Source organism: Arvicanthis niloticus, chromosome 5 (assembly GCF_011762505.2).
Source record: "Arvicanthis niloticus isolate mArvNil1 chromosome 5, mArvNil1.pat.X, whole genome shotgun sequence".
NCBI lineage: Eukaryota > Metazoa > Chordata > Mammalia > Rodentia > Muridae > Arvicanthis > Arvicanthis niloticus.
The window spans coordinates 25,728,680-25,743,710 of NC_047662.1; the positions used below are offsets into that span (position 1 = coordinate 25,728,680).

Here is a 15,031-nt window from a genome sequence, read left to right on the forward strand (position 1 = left end):
ATACTGTTTCAGGAAATTGAACTGTACAGTGTGTACAATGTCCTATGTGGCTGTAACCATGTCAGGCGCTCCCCAAAACTGAGTTGAGGTCAGATACTCAGGTGAGGACAGTTGATCTCATTTTAAAATGTAAGAAACTGAGGCTTGGGGAGGTAGGGCAGTGACGGAGGAGGGCTCTAACTCGGGCCTGCAGGCTCCCTGGGTGGGCCTTTCCTATGTGGGTGGGGCTTTGGGCAGGACCTTTCCCAACTTCTAGTTTTTGGTCTGAAATTCTTCTGTTGACCCCAGTGGCTGTGTAAAAACCCAGAGGCTCACCCCCACCCCAAAGAATGTCAGAGATGGAAAGGCCCTGGGAGGTCATCTGGACTCAGAGAGGAGGGCACTGGCTGAAAGTCTGGCCCCAGCTAGTTCTGGAGCGCTGTTCTCCTGTCTTTTCCTGTGAAATGCTCAGAGAGATGGTGGACCACTGGGCCCGCTGTAGGGCTGCTAGCTGGTGCGGGAGGGGCTGGCGGATAATGGCCACATTAGATAGGTTGGTCCTAAGGGGTAAAGGATAGTTTGCCTGTGACCGTAGGAAACGGAGGCCAGCTTGGTCGTAGGTGGGAAGAAACTGGTGTGTGAACCGGCTGCGACCTCAGTCTAAAGCTAACTTAGCCCTGTCCTTCTCAAGGCAGGTGTTCCTTGCCTCTTTCTCATTGCTCTGTATTCTTGTTGTTCATATATTCTCTCATTTGCTGCCAGGCCATTTGTGTATTCTTTCACTGTCTATTTCTTAGTCTATTGGTTAGTCAGTTCAGTAGTCTGCTTGTCTATCCTATCATCCAACCATCCATCCATCCCTCCATCCCTCCATCCATCCACCCACCCACCCATCCATTAATCCACCCTCCCACCCACCCATCCATTCATCCATTCATCCACCCTTCCACCCACACATCCATCCATCCATCCATCCATCCACCCACCTATCCACTCATCCATCCATCCATCCATCCATCCATCCATCCATCCATCCATCCGATCAATCCAACTCCCCCAGCCCAGGTTGGACAGATATGAGATGCAAATATAGCCCTGTCATGTTTGAATGCTAACACGGGAGAAAAGCCTAGGCTTCAGTTGCGTTCCTAGGGATGAGAGTGTCAGAGGCTCTGTAACAGTGAGCCTGGGTCCTAAGATCAAGTCCTATTTGTGTCTCAGGGCTCTGAGCCTGCTCTGTACCTCCGTGAGCTTCCACCTGTACAGTGGGCGCTCTCCTTGGTCTCATCGATCATATGGGGAGATAATAACAGTGGCTTAGATGTCTCCCATCCCTGGCCAGGCATGTGCTGGGATCTCTGGACATGTTCGTTACCCCATAAGGATCATCACTTACTTTTCTAGGCCCTGCCTTGACTTTGTGAGCCATGGTGGGGGGTCTCAGAATGCTAAGTGGTCTGTGGACCCTGAGGGTCCCATTCTGCCTCCTTCTTCCCTGCTGAAAGTTCCACTGCCTCCTGAACATTTAGAAGGAACATAAGTAGCCTAATTCTGGGCCTACAGTGGGGGGTGGGGGTGGGGTTCTAGAGTTCCAACTTTGCCCGCTTTTCAACCTCTGCTTTCCCAAACCAGCTCTGCCCTGCCCACCCGCATTTCTTACCACCTCTGGCCATGCTAGCTTCTTTGCGCACCTTCCCTGACCTGGAATGTTTTTCTCCTGAATCCTTGCATAGCCGGAGGCACCATCGAATATCACCTCCTCAAAGGGGCCATTGCTGACCCGTTGGCTGTAAATAGCTCCCCACTGTCACATGAGCCCCCTTTTGTGGCTCTGGGCATCTGAGACCTTCTCATTCCCTTGTTTGTTTGTGCTTCTCACTGTCTGCCCGGGGACAGCTTAAGCACACTTAAGCTTCCAGTGAGGTATGGCTGGGGCTCCTGCAGAGGTGAGGACAGGCTGTGGAGCCAGGTGTGGTGGCAGCCACGGTGTCCTGGCAGTGCCTGGGAGATGATGTTACATCGAGGTCTGTCACCTTCCCCTGGGAATCTTGGGGTTGTTGTTAGGCAATTAATGAGATGATTAAATCACAGGCTCAGACTCAGAACTGTACAACCCAGGGAGCTTCCCACCCAGAACCGTTGACACTTTGACCGTGAGCCCCACGTGTGTTTAGGGACCAACAGAGGATACTCGTGCTTCGTGCCAGACCATGCTCTCCGAGGCATTGTGCGTATGGAAATATACAGTCAACATTGTTGTCTTCTTTTGTAGCTGAGGAAGTGTAGGCATGGAGAAGTCAGGGAGCTTATCTCTGGGGAGTTGAAGGGTGACTGGTGTCAGGTGGGGGGCACTGCTGGGTCTGGTTAGGACCCCACTGCTGTTGTGGGGAAGCCCAGCCTTACCTGACCCTTGCTCACATCCTGACTGAAGAGCCTCTGCTGTCTCCCCTAGAACTCCCCCCAAGTAAGCTTCTTCCCCAGAACCCTTGTCACCCATGGAAGTCAGGCGGCTGTCACTGCTAGGACACCATTTCTTCTTTACACGCTTAGAGTTCTTGCACCTTCCAGTGAATGACATGGGAAGCCAAGTTAGAGGGCCAGCTTCCGGGGCTGTTGACTGGGTCAGTCTGGTGGCCTTGGTGCACGGTATTGAACATGTAAATGAATGAACCAGTGGGTACACAGAGACTGCTAAGTATTACCTGAGCCCACTCCCACCCTGACCCCAGTCTGTAGCACCATGCCGACACTTGTTTGGGGTCTTGATGTCCTCAGGGAAGTGAGACTTGCTTTCTGCTCCTGTAGTGGGCATCTGATGATGCTTGTGTAGCCCATGTCTTCTTACTCATGGGGGAGACTACAGGGTTAAGGAAGAGGAGTGGACTGTGCCTAGGACCGTAGGTGTCTCCAGAGGCTTTCCTTATCTGGTAGGCTCTCTGCTCATCAGGTTCCAACAGGCTGCTCAGCTTTTGCCTGGGGGTTCTAGGGCAGGAAGAAGCCCTGGTGGGGATAGCTGTGCCCCGTTAGGTACCATCCCCTCCCCCATTGTGGGGCAATATTCCTGAAGCACAGGGCAATGCCCGACACTGAGGAAGCCAATTTGTTGTAGATGTGTGTTGGAGCTGTAGTGGCAGGAGAGCTTTCTGGAACCCCAGAACAGAGATGGGCTTTAGAGACTGGGCAAGTAGCTAGGTGGGGTCATCAGTAGATCAGGTGTGACGGACAGGCTGAGAGACTTGGCTCTGAGGCCTAAGGAGTCTTCGGTCTGCTGGTTCTTGCCTCACCATCGTGACCAGCAAAGATGTTCCATTTTGAGCTTTGGGCAAAGGCTTCAGGCTTGTCAGCACACCGGGTCTCAACCTGTGGGTTGTAACCCTTGGTGGGTGGGGAAGGAAGGAGCTACTTCATGGAGGAGGTTATGATCACATGCTGGGATTCCCAGTCTGGTACCTGTCTTGAAAGATAGATGGATCCATGTCAGCAGAGCAGCCGTGATGTGGGGAGAAGTCAGAAGAGCTGAAGGAAGCTCCCGCACCCCAGATACTGGAGCATGTGTGTAAGGCTCCTCATACCTCAGGAGCCCATCACTGGCAGGTTAGCATGTGTAGTGACTGCATATCACAGAGCCAGGCACCATTCTGAAATCTTACGCCTGTTACCCTGTACTGTCCTCACAGCTTCCCTGTGCTTGTACTGTGACTCTCCGTCCTCACCCGTCAGGTTACAAATGGCAACTTTGAACTCAGGGCTTTGTTGTGATTCCCAAGGCCCAGGCCTGGGTTTCTGTAAAATCTACCCTTTCAACCTTCCACCCCATCCCAGCTGTGATTGGTTGAGCCCCTTCACTTCCTAGAGAAGGACCCAGAGACCCAGAAAGGCTTGCCAGACTTTTCTGTTCCCTCTGCCCTCATCAATTCACGAACTTAAGTGGCTTAGTAACCTCAGAGCATCATGCCTGACCCTAAACCAGGGAGCACTCTGAGAACCAGGGGGGCAGGGGCAGGGCTTGGGGTCTGGACAGATCTGTAGGAAGGACAGGGTAAAGCCCCCTGCCCCCAGATGTCCTGACAGGATGCCTTTTGACACACGAGCCTGCTGCTCAGGTGTGTTCGAGACGTTTTTCTGGGAGTGTGTCACAACGCAGAAGGTTCACAGCATCTTTCTGGAGAGGTTGGGAGGAAAGACCTGGAAAGCATCTAAAGGTAACTGGGTGGAGGAAGGGTTGGGGGCTGTCACTCCGATCAACCTGGCATCCCCAGGGGAGCTGCCAACAGAGACAGGCCCTGATCTAAGTCAATAAGGTGATGGTGTCTCAGGCTACGGAAGGCTCATTGCCGTGGATGTCTCTGGGTATTGGGAACTGGGTGTGGAGCTGCTGAGGATGCAGGGATGGGGGAGTGGAAGGTCAGGGAGGGCACTGTGTGCACATATCTGCCCTCTTTGTCAGGATCACCTCTCTCTGCCCTCCCAGGCTTGTGGGGCTACAAAACCTGCCCTAATTGGATCCAGGATCCTCCGTCTTGTTCCTCACAGGAAGTTCACAGAAGCCAGTTTCTGAGGCTGGCCTGGCCTGGCTGCAATTTTAGGAGTAGAATGGACTGGGCAGCAACAGGGCTTCATGGAATGGGGGACTGTGGAGGGCAGAGGGGCCGTGAGAGGCAGATGTTGATCATGGATGGCTGGGTGGGTCTCAAAGAGCCAGGCAGAAGGCAATCTCACCTGAGCCCCTCTCTTGCATAGCCTCTTGCTTGTCCTTTTTCAGTCATCCCCCTGGCCACATAAGGGTTTGTCTTCTGGAAACGTTACTCTGGACTACTCAGAACCCTCCCTTCCTGTATGAACTGCTCTGGCCATCGCCTGTACCTGTCCTACACTCTACCTGCTCCAGACCACCATGTTGCTGTGGGGTCTCCTAATGCCTGCCTGTGCAGGTCTGCTTTTCTGGGGAGGAGGAGCAGTGTTCCCTCTCTGCACTGGGAATGCTTCTGCCTGTTCCCCTCTGTTCTTCTGGCATGAAGAGACCCTGCCCCTTTGAGGCCCTCCAGGCCTTATGGAGCACCAATGGGAGCTGAGCCCTCTCCATCTCCAGTTTGGTGGGTGCATGGCTTTGCCATGATCCTACCCTCGAGTGTCACTCTTGGCTGTTGGGGTGACCAGTGTATTTAGGGGTATGACAAAGGAAGGAGTCTTAGGAGTGTGAAGCTGGGTAACCTCATTCCTGTTAGGGGAAAGATCAGGGAAAAAATTGTCTTGAATCTAAGACCTGTCAGTTGAACCATGAAGCTTGGCTGGGGAACAGGGAATGTAACTATGAACCCTCAAATAAGCTGTCCTCACACAGCTCACAGCTTGTGTGGGGAACTGGATAGACAAGTGACCAGACCATTCATCCGTGGCAGGGTGATCTCAGCAGAGATTTCATGTCAGGATTCTGGCTCTAGAACCTTCAGATGGCACAGGCTGCCATATAAAAGCAGCTTGTTTGGGGTGGGTGGTACAGTGCTAGAGGGGCAGAAAAATAGGTGTAGCCATTGGATGACAGGGAAGAATGTGGCCGACAGGACCTTGTGGAGGCCTCAGCTGACCAGCTATGGGGTTAGGACTTCCCCCAAGCATTGTCACCTATAAAGGGCTTTCTGTGGAAGAGTGGGTGACAGACAGACAGGCTAGTCTATCCCTTAGCCTGTCTTCCTGGCTGGAGCCCCTGGATATAATGAGACTCCCAGTCCCTTCCTAACTGCCCTCTCACTGGGGGCATGGGTGGTGCTGGGACTTGCAGTGGGACCCTTTGCTTCTCTTTTGGAAAAATTTGGAGAACATCACAGTTTGGATGGGAAGCAAGGGTGCCTTGCTTTCCAAACAAAGCTTGCAAAAGCTTCGATTTTATTTTAAAACCATTCCTCAAGGCAGTCACATAGCCACACTGTAGAAAAGTCATAAAAGACAGACAGCTATGAAGTACATCAGCCCCCTGGCCCTGACTCTGCCCTGTTGCAACCCCTGCCCCATGTTAGCATTCAAGTGCCCTAACGGCATCCCGTCTTGAGCGTGATTTTTGTCTTTCCTCGGCCTCCTGACTCACAAGTATCTCCTAATTGCCCATGGAGGGTTATTAACTATACTTTTTAATGGGTGTGGTAGCCTGGCTCCAGATCCCCCATAGTCTGGATCAGAGCCCCATATTTTCTGCTTGGCTTTGGGCAGCTCCCTAGCCCCTCTGTGTCCCTGGTTCCTCATAGGCTCATGTGCACATTGAACAAATCACAGCAGTGCCAGTCACAGAGGAGAGTCATTTCAGAGCCGTCTCTCTACTGCTTGCAAGTTTGGCCGGTCCAAGTTTTTGCTCCTAAGAACCCACAGACACAAGCAGCGTCGTGCATGGGGCTTCGGGTTGTTTCCGCGGGATGGCTGACCAGGACTGGGCTCAGTAGGCCGCGGGTCTAGATGCCTTTCGAGATCCTCACACATCATGGGTTGATCCTTTCTGGAAATGTTTGTCCCAGTTCACAATCCCACCCATCACCCACAGGAGTGTCACGTCCCTGCATCCTCACCAGTATTGGGTAGTCTCGTTTTTTGTGGTTCTCTTTGCTGCTTTGGCAGGGGAAGCCCATTGACTTTTCATGGCTAGTGAGGCAGAACCGTTGGCTGTGTTCACTAGCCGCTCAATCTTTAAGGGTCAGCACACATACTGCCCCCTCCTCATGTCAGCAGGAATGGGGTCAGGCAGATAGAGGCAGCAGGACTGAGAGTAATGCAGGGGGCACTCAGAGGGAGGGCACTTACTTCTGTCCAGACTGTAACATTTTTAGTTCCCTCCACCTAACCATGCATGCACACTATCATTCATTCATTCATTCATTCACTCGTTCATTCACTCATTCAAACACCAGGTGCTGCCAAAAGTTCTCTAATTCTTTGTGATGGAGTACCATGTCTCAGATAGCTAAGAAAAGATAGGCATGGGAAATACCCTGATGATGGGCATGTAGGGCACAGGGCACAGAGTTCACGTGGGGTTAGCAGACCCCATATGTAAGAAGAGCCTGTGCATCAGGAGCCATGTGGGGAGTTGGAATTGGCCAGTGAGTGACTCTGGGGTCCTTGAAGGAGAGAAAGCAAGAAAGGAAGTGGACACTGGAGAGAGGAACTGTCAGCCTGCGTGGCTGTTGTGCAGTGGGTCAAACAGTGAAGCCAGCAGACAACCAATGACGCAAGTCATCGTCATCATGTCTGCAGCAGGGAGTCCTGAGGCTTCTAGGTAGGGCAGGGTGGACATGGAAAGCATGCAGGGTGGGGCTCCTGCGGTAGCTGAGGTCTGAGTGAAGGACTGCGCCGAGTACCTGGTGAGGGGCAGAGACCCACTTTGTGCCCCAACCTGTGTAGTCCTACTCACAGACTGTGTTATCTGTTTCAGGAAGCCCTCCTGACATTCCCCCAGCTTAGTTTTAGGGCTGGGCTGTGAGAGGCCTGATGTGTAGCCGTTCTGGTGCGCCCCCATCAGCTGAGCCGACTTTCCCATGAGCCTCTAGTTTAGCCCCTTAGGCTCCCAAGCACTTTCTTTCACTTTTTTAAATAATAAACTTACTGTTTTCATTTAAAAAGAAACGGAATGCCATGACTGGGAATTTGGAAATCAGAGAGACAAAGACAAAAAAACAAAACAAAACAAAAAACCCCATGCAACTGAGGCTAGTACTTCCTCCTCAGACCAATGAGGCCAGCCCGGCTCCCTGGGCTCTGCACCTTTGTGGGTGGGCGTGGTTCCCTGCAGCCTCCTTATAATCGGTGGCCCTGCTGTCTGGGTCCGGCTCCTCCCACTTCTCCATCCCTACCCACCCACTCCCACCCCCATTGGCTTTGTTGAAAGCCTGTTCCCACGTGGGACTGGGCAGATCTCAGTTTTAATGTCTGTGGTGTGGCTTTGGGGGGCGGGGCCTAAATTTGTTGAACTGACAACCCTCACTTCCTCCACCCTAGCAGAAGTGACCCCAACTACCCACCAAGGGCTGTGTGTCCTCTGTGTCCCCTGGTCCACGTCTGTGCTTTCCCCATACAACAGAGCCTGGTACCTTGTTGTGCCCTTCCCTCTGGAGTTTAGACTGGCCTCAGAGGTTTTCTGGGGAAAGATGACAGAGGGACCTGCTTTGAAATCTGTACTGAGCTTCATAGCCTCAGCCAGGTTGCCTAACGTGTATGGACCTCAGTTTCTTCATCTGTACCATGGGTCTATTGTTTCAGTAATGACTGTAAATATCCTGCCACAGTCCTCAGCCTATTGTAGGTGGCCACCTTGGGTAAGATGCTGGCCCAGGTGAGGTGCCAGATACCAGCCTTCCTGGGAAGCTTACAGATTCTCCTAGCCACTGTGTAAGAACCACACCAGAGTGCATGTGTCCCTTTAGGGCTGGGCCAGGGCTGGATGGCATCCTCGCTCCCTCACTCACTTGCTGTGTGACTGAGCAAGTTGATTGACGTCTATGAGCTGTACTTCTGTCAAGTGCTCATTCCACCAAGTCACTGGGAAGAGTCGATAACTCGAATTGTAATATGCTCAGCACATTGATGTTTAAATCAACGGTGGCTGCCATTTTATTATTGTTATTATTATTCTCATACACAAGGTGCCGTTGGGAACACAGAGGAAGTGACTGACTGGGGGTTCAGGGAAAGCTCCGTAGAAGAGGGAACACTTGAGCTGGGTCTTGAAGGATGAGTAGAAGTTCACCAAGTGGGAAAGGACCCTCTAGGTAAGGAACCTGTGATTCCAGGCTGTGGGTCTGTTTTGAGGGGTTTGTTCTCTGGGGATCAAGACATTGTGTCCATAAGAGTCCCAAGTGCCCCTCACTGCTGTCTTCTGAGGGTGTCATGGGGGAGGTATGCTTGCTCTCTTAGTGTTGGTGGCTTTGGCTTCCTGTCCCCATGGGTCCATGCTTGCGGCCACAAGTCTTTGTCTGTCCCATGTCTGGGTTTGGTGCGGTCTGCATGTTGTGTTAACTGTGTTTGTCTCTGTTGATGTCCAGAGATCTGGGTCACACTGTGGGGGCAGCTGTATAGTTCCCTGGCCACATGCTTTCCTGAGTAGCCAGGCCCCTTGGGTCATTCCCCTCTGGGCCTAGGCTCAGTCCTATACTCATACCTCTAATTGGGAATTCCCCTGCCACCCACTCTGGCCTCTCTAGAACCTGCGGTAACTGACAGGTCTTAGATACCACACATTTCCCCCCTTTACTTACTGCTGCAGACACCTGGACTCTAGGCCTAAGAACTAGGGGTCAGCCTCTGAGCCAGGGTCTGGCTGACTGTCCAGGTTCATTTGTTTGCCAGTCTCTCTGAGAGGCTGCACATCCTGGGCACCACACTGGTGCATTGCTTGCGTACAGGACTTTGCAGACACCGTTACCTCTACCCAAGCGCCTGCCCCATCTTCTGGTTGAGTCCCACTCACTCTTTGAGACTCGAGGCAGGCCTCATGTCCCCCTGAGGCCTCCTTGGATCACCTCTTGGATCACTTAGGCCAGCATCTAGGGCAGCTTATTCCCTTACTTGGAAGTTGAGTGAGAGACTTGCTCAAGGTCACACATTTCGTGAGGTAGAATCAGGATTAGAACCAGAGTCTGCTGTTTCCTGGCTGGAGGAAGTGCTCCAGGCCAGACTGCTGGGGAGGCATGAGTGGATTGGAGAGTGTCTGGAAATAACCTCTCAACCCATCTCATCTGGGACTGGTCTGAGGTGGGAGGACCCTTGTGTGTCTATGACTTGCTCAGAGGCGGGTCACTGGGGGAGGGGCTTGCCATGGGAGAAAGTCGAGGCCAGCAGAGGCAGACTGATGCAAAGCAGCTTCTGAGGTAGTCTGTGAAAGGGCAGGGGAGGCAGGGAGCTGGGCCTAACCTCTAGGTGGAGGCTCAGGTTGGTTGGTACTTACAGCTCCTGGGTAGACAGGCCACTGGTGCTGAGGTGCTAGGGAATGGAGGTCCTGCCCGATTCTGAGGAGCCCAGTGTGGGAGGCGGGGTGGGAAACTGTGAAAGAGATCAAAAAGGCAAGCAGCCCCAGGTGCACAGGACCCCTCATGGGGCCAGGTGGCTCTGAAAGGAGTGAGTGGCCTGGTGGTGTGTATAGCAGGGCCTCGTAGGTGGGAGCTCTTATGAATCCCCGGTGGCTGCTTCGAGAGGCAGGCGCATCCGACTTAGCCCCTTTGCTGGTCCCTGATCTGGTCCAGAGTTTGTGAAACAGCTCCAGGAGATAATGTCAGTCATCCACAGTTAAACTTTCTTTACCCTTTAGAACAAGAAGAACCAATGGCAGTTGTAGGTGGATTGCAAGGGTGAGGGTTAAGGTGTGTGGCTCTCTACTCCTAGTCTCTGCTCAGCGCTGAAGGCCCCAGCTGACTGCCAGTGTATCTCCTCTGCCCATCCAGCGTGGACACTCAGTCCCGGCAGGCTTGGCTCTTGCTTCTACCCCAGTATACTCCCCCCGACTTGGTGTCCCCTCTGTCACCTTGTTCCCTTGGTCCAGCATGCTCCCTGTTGCCTTCCTTCCTACCACTGACATTTGTCCCCTGTTTCATCTTGGCATTCAGAGCCCTAAGGCTGACCTCAGTGTCCCATGCCGCTATAGTACTGGGAAGGTGTTCATCTTCCACATCACTGTACCCTCCTCCTCCTCTGTCCTTGCCTCTCTCCACATCACACCCTTCCTCAGGGCAGGTCTTACCCGCATGCCAGATTGCCAGTGAGTACCAGGCAGTGGCCCTGTCCTGTCCCCTGAATCTGGCACACAGTAGGTGGATACCAGGGCCAAGGTCATTGACAGACCCCTAGCTGGAGAAGGGCAGAGAAGGACCAGGAAGGGGCTGTGTAATGCCCTGGCAAAGCCTCCCCTTATGTGCTTGGCTGTGTAGCTAAGGCAGGGGCTATCCCTGGCTACTCGGTGATAAATGATAAATGGTAGCGTATATTTTATTCCAGCAACAGGACCTGGGCAAGCCCTCGGCTCCCTAGAGGAGTGGAGGAGTGGAGAAGAACTTCCCCAGAACTGTCTGGAAGCAGCCTAGTGCAGTGGGCAGAGCCCTGGAGCAGAGCAGCCTGTCTCACCCCATCTTACTGATGCAGAAAACAGCTCTGGGGACTGTTTCCAAGGCTGCTGGTACCAGTCCTTGCAGCCTGGAGCAGGTGTCCTTTCTAATGACTGATGGGTTCCTCCATGAAATGACGACAGAATGTTGTCCCTGCTTGTCATCCTTGTGGGCTTCTGAAGCTCTCTCCACAGAGGCACTTTGTACACTGAGCAGCTAGAATGCAGGAGGGCTTGCCTGTCAGAGAATTTGGAATCCTATTTGCTGTTCATTCCTTCCCAAAATTTACACCGATGGACTCCTGTCCTGGAGGCTGGGGGGTATCAGGATGAACTGGACAGGTGGACCCATTCCCAAGCTACTGTAGGTTAGCTCCTCTCCCCCACCCATGTCTACCTTGTGTCCACTCATGGGGTTACAACTATGTCACCCTAAGGCAGGACACACCCACAAGCCTACAGCCAGAAAGCTCTGTCATCTCCCTGAACAGTTCACTGTTAATGTGAAACCAGTTAATGCACTGGTTTTGGGCTCAGGCTGAGGGTAGTGGAGTCTCAATAGTACACTCAACTGCTGTGTGATCTTGAGCCAGTCACTCTGCCTCTCTGATCTTTGTTTCCTCACTTCTAAAAGTGGGCATGGTGAGAGCTCTTGTTCTAGGTGCCAGTGTGCCTGGTACAAGGTGGGCACTGGTAACCCGCAGCCTCCTCACGGAGTCTTGCTTGGAGGGCTTTTTGGTTTTTTGTTTTGTTTTGTTTTCTGGGAGAGAAATCCAAAAGGCCTGGGGCAGACAGGGAGATGGGCCTAGGGTAGTCCGGGACATGGGCCTGGGGCAGTCAGGGACATGGGCCTGGGGCAGTCAGGGACATAGGTCTGGGGCGGTCAGGGACATGGGCAGGCAGAATATGATTTTTGTCTGTAAGAGGCCAACATGGGTTTTGATGGGCAGAGAGAAGGGCCTCCTATGCCTGTGGGGCCGGAAGGCTGACAGGATGGGAATTGTCCTGGTTACCCCTTGTCTCCAACCCTCTGTTCCAGCCTAGGGGCTGAGACCAGACTCTGCCCAGGCTGGGAGTGAGGGGTAGAGCAGCTGCTGGCCTTCCTTCTGCTGAGGACTGGAATTAACAAAGCAAATGTCCAGGGAAGCAGCTTGAGGAATCTGACTTCCAGGCTTAACCTAGCACCTTAGAGCCCCAGCCTCTCCACCTATAAGAAGAGATAGGGAGGGATGCCTTTTGTGCCCCTTATCAATCAAAGATCACAAAAGGAGATCCATATAAAAGCTCTTTCTGAAAAAAACACTTCGAGTAGAGCAAGTCTGAGGGGCAGCTGTCCTCAGACTCTGCCAAGGTTCCAGGAGGGACTTCCCAAGCTCCTTGGACCAACCCAGGTTGCAGGCATTTCTTTGTGGCCTAAAGCTGCAATACCAGGTAGGGTTTGCAATCAAAAGTGATTTCTGAAAGACTACTCTGTCAACTCTGATAGGAAGCAGTGAGTAGGGGCACCCGTGTTTACCCGGTCCCTGCAAATCACTTCTTGACTGACCACAGCAAACTGAACCACAGAAAACTCAACCTCTCCACCCTATTTCCCAATCCCCAACCCCTTGGCCAGGAGGAAGGACAGAGATAGTTTTGAGGGCCTGTATTGCCCTGGTCTCTCCAGCTCACAGGCTGCCAAACTTGCCAGTAGTGGGGACCACCGGGTGCCCTTGTCACATTATGTCAACCCCTGGTCTCCCCAGCCTCCTCCCTAAGCACGGCACCCTGACACCCCACCTTTGCAGGTCAGATGTTACACCTGTCCATGCCCGTACTTTCCAGAGTGTAATTCTTGAGACAAGGGAAGTACTTATTTGGGGCTGTGTAAATTCTTCTACCGCCTCCCTTCAGAGAGGCCATATGTACGCCCCATCTCATGTATTCTGATGAGAATATCTTCCCTAAGGGAGAAGGCAGGAGGGCAAGGATCTAGAGTGGGTAGTCAGTTGCTTCTGCTCTGTGGCCATTAACAAAGGTGTCCCCTGGGCTCTCCAGGTTATCTCTGGGTGGGGGAGGGTTCTATGTAGAATGCAGCTGGGTTGGCTCTGAAAGCTAGGGGATGGAAGCTGGCCTGGCAGCATGTCCCACTCCTGTACTGGGAGCACTCTGGTCTGACTGTGACCTTTGCCCCTTGAGGTCCACCCAGGGAGACACTGAATTCCTGACTTTTCAGCCTGGGAATGTGGGTCTCTGGGCTTGGTGGGAGGCCCACTTGGCTGAGGAATTTAGGTCTCGAAGGGTAAAGAGATCTCATACCTGATAGTGACAGGTGCTCTCCCTTCCTGTAGGATGGCCGAACCTCGATTTAACAACCCGTACTTCTGGCCCCCTCCTCCCACCATGCCCAGCCAGGTAAGACTGACGACGCCAGCTCCTGCTGCCTTCCTAGTGGGAGCTACTATGCTTTGCCTGGGGCTTGGGCTGTAGCTTGCAAGGGAGAGGGCCCTGGGGTGCGGCCCACCCATTCCAACTTGGCTCCTCTCCCTTCTGCAGCTGGACAACCTGGTTCTGATTAACAAGATCAAAGAGCAGCTGATGGCCGAGAAGATCCGGCCGCCTCACCTGCCACCCACCTCAGCCTCATCACAGCAGCCGCTGCTAGTGCCCCCCGCGCCCGCCGAGAGCAGCCAGGCGGTCATGTCGCTGCCCAAGCTGCAGCAGGTGCCGGGGCTGCACCCGCAGTCCGTGCCGCAGCCCGACGTGGCGCTGCACGCGAGGCCGGCCACCAGCACTGTCACTGGTAACCTGAGTGGGCGGGGCTGGAGGCGGTACGGAGAGTGGGTGGGGCCTGGGAGTGGGCGGGGCCAGCCAGGTCTGTTAAGAATGTTGGGGCAGGATCTAATCCAGGTAGGACTTGGTGAGAGTGGGGCTTGACTGTTTGAGAACAGGGTGGGCAGGGCTGGGGGTTGTAGGGGAAGCTTGGCAGAGAGGCCAGTGGTGCTAGCCATAGCCCCCGGGCTTCTAAACTACTATCTAGAGGACTCAGAACTTCCAGAAATGTGAACAGATGTAGGAGACAAAAGACTGTTTCCCGGGAGAAGAAAAAGGAAAGGCTCAAGGCAGACTAAGGGTGTTGGAGCCGAAGGATGGACAGCTCTGGCAGAGGGAACAGTGTGTAGAAGGCCAGAGGCCAGGTTGTTTGGTGGGGGAGGACCAGGGATGCTGTAGTGGCAGCGATTCCAGTTAGCACCTGTGCACGCTCGGTAACAGTCCTTCCTCTCAGCAGCCTGGTGATGGGCGGTGGGAGTGTTGGGTTGAAGGACAGTTTTTGGTACAGAACCAGCATCTTGATGCATTCCAGCCTGCTGTCTCCATTCAGCAGACGAGAAAAGCAAGGAGGAAGGCACTGTGCTCCACCCCACAGCTGGGTCTGCTCCCTCAGTGCCCAGTCTCTGCCACCAGCCAAGTGCCTTTCTCTCCCCTTCTTAGAGATGCCGGAAAATTGTGGGCCCTGTGAGCCTCCCCAGGCCCCAGCTGTATTCTGCACATCTCCCGTTATTATGATTTTATTAAATTTATTTTTCATTGTAAAAGTAATATTAAAAAAGCAATATACGCATATTAAAGGAAATTTGGGGAAAGGAGGAACTAAGAAAAAATTATTCATAATCCTGAGTGCCTAACCCAGAATCTTTTTTTTTCCCTTACCCTGGAATCTTAGAGACGCTTTGGCACATTTTTCCCTTTTCCATATCTTTTGTTTATTCTTTAATATGGGTGCATTTGCTGTGTTTGTGGCAGGGCCGTATCCACGATTTAACTTGGGTTTTGGTTTTTCTTTTTTGTCTTCATCCCCTCTGCAACCCCTATTTGGGCATTCTCTCCCAGTCATCTATATTTCACATCTATTGTAAAAGTAACAACGTAGTCATTATTGAAAAAAAATGAAATTTCAGAGAACCTAAAAAGAGAAAAAAAACCCATTAGCCTTGCCTA

The 15,031-nt window shown here is 52.8% G+C and overlaps 1 protein-coding gene across 5 annotated transcripts in view; it reads left to right on the forward strand.

Annotated features, from left to right (window-relative positions):
- Znf362 (zinc finger protein 362) overlaps nucleotides 1-15,031 on the forward strand; it is a 32,881-nt gene that overhangs the window by 2,154 nt on the left and 15,696 nt on the right. For 2 of the 5 annotated variants that reach the window (XM_034503456.2, XM_034503457.2), the window contains exons 2-4: nucleotides 8,604-8,729; nucleotides 13,384-13,447; nucleotides 13,589-13,835. In XM_034503456.2, the coding sequence (XP_034359347.1) occupies nucleotides 8,692-8,729; nucleotides 13,384-13,447; nucleotides 13,589-13,835 (349 nt within the window). In that variant the 5' untranslated portion in view covers nucleotides 8,604-8,691. Of the gene's footprint in view, nucleotides 1-1,575; nucleotides 3,574-8,603; nucleotides 8,730-13,383; nucleotides 13,448-13,588; nucleotides 13,836-15,031 lie in introns of those variants that run through there. The other 3 variants (XM_076934166.1, XM_076934167.1, XM_076934165.1) reach the window with 2 other exon arrangements.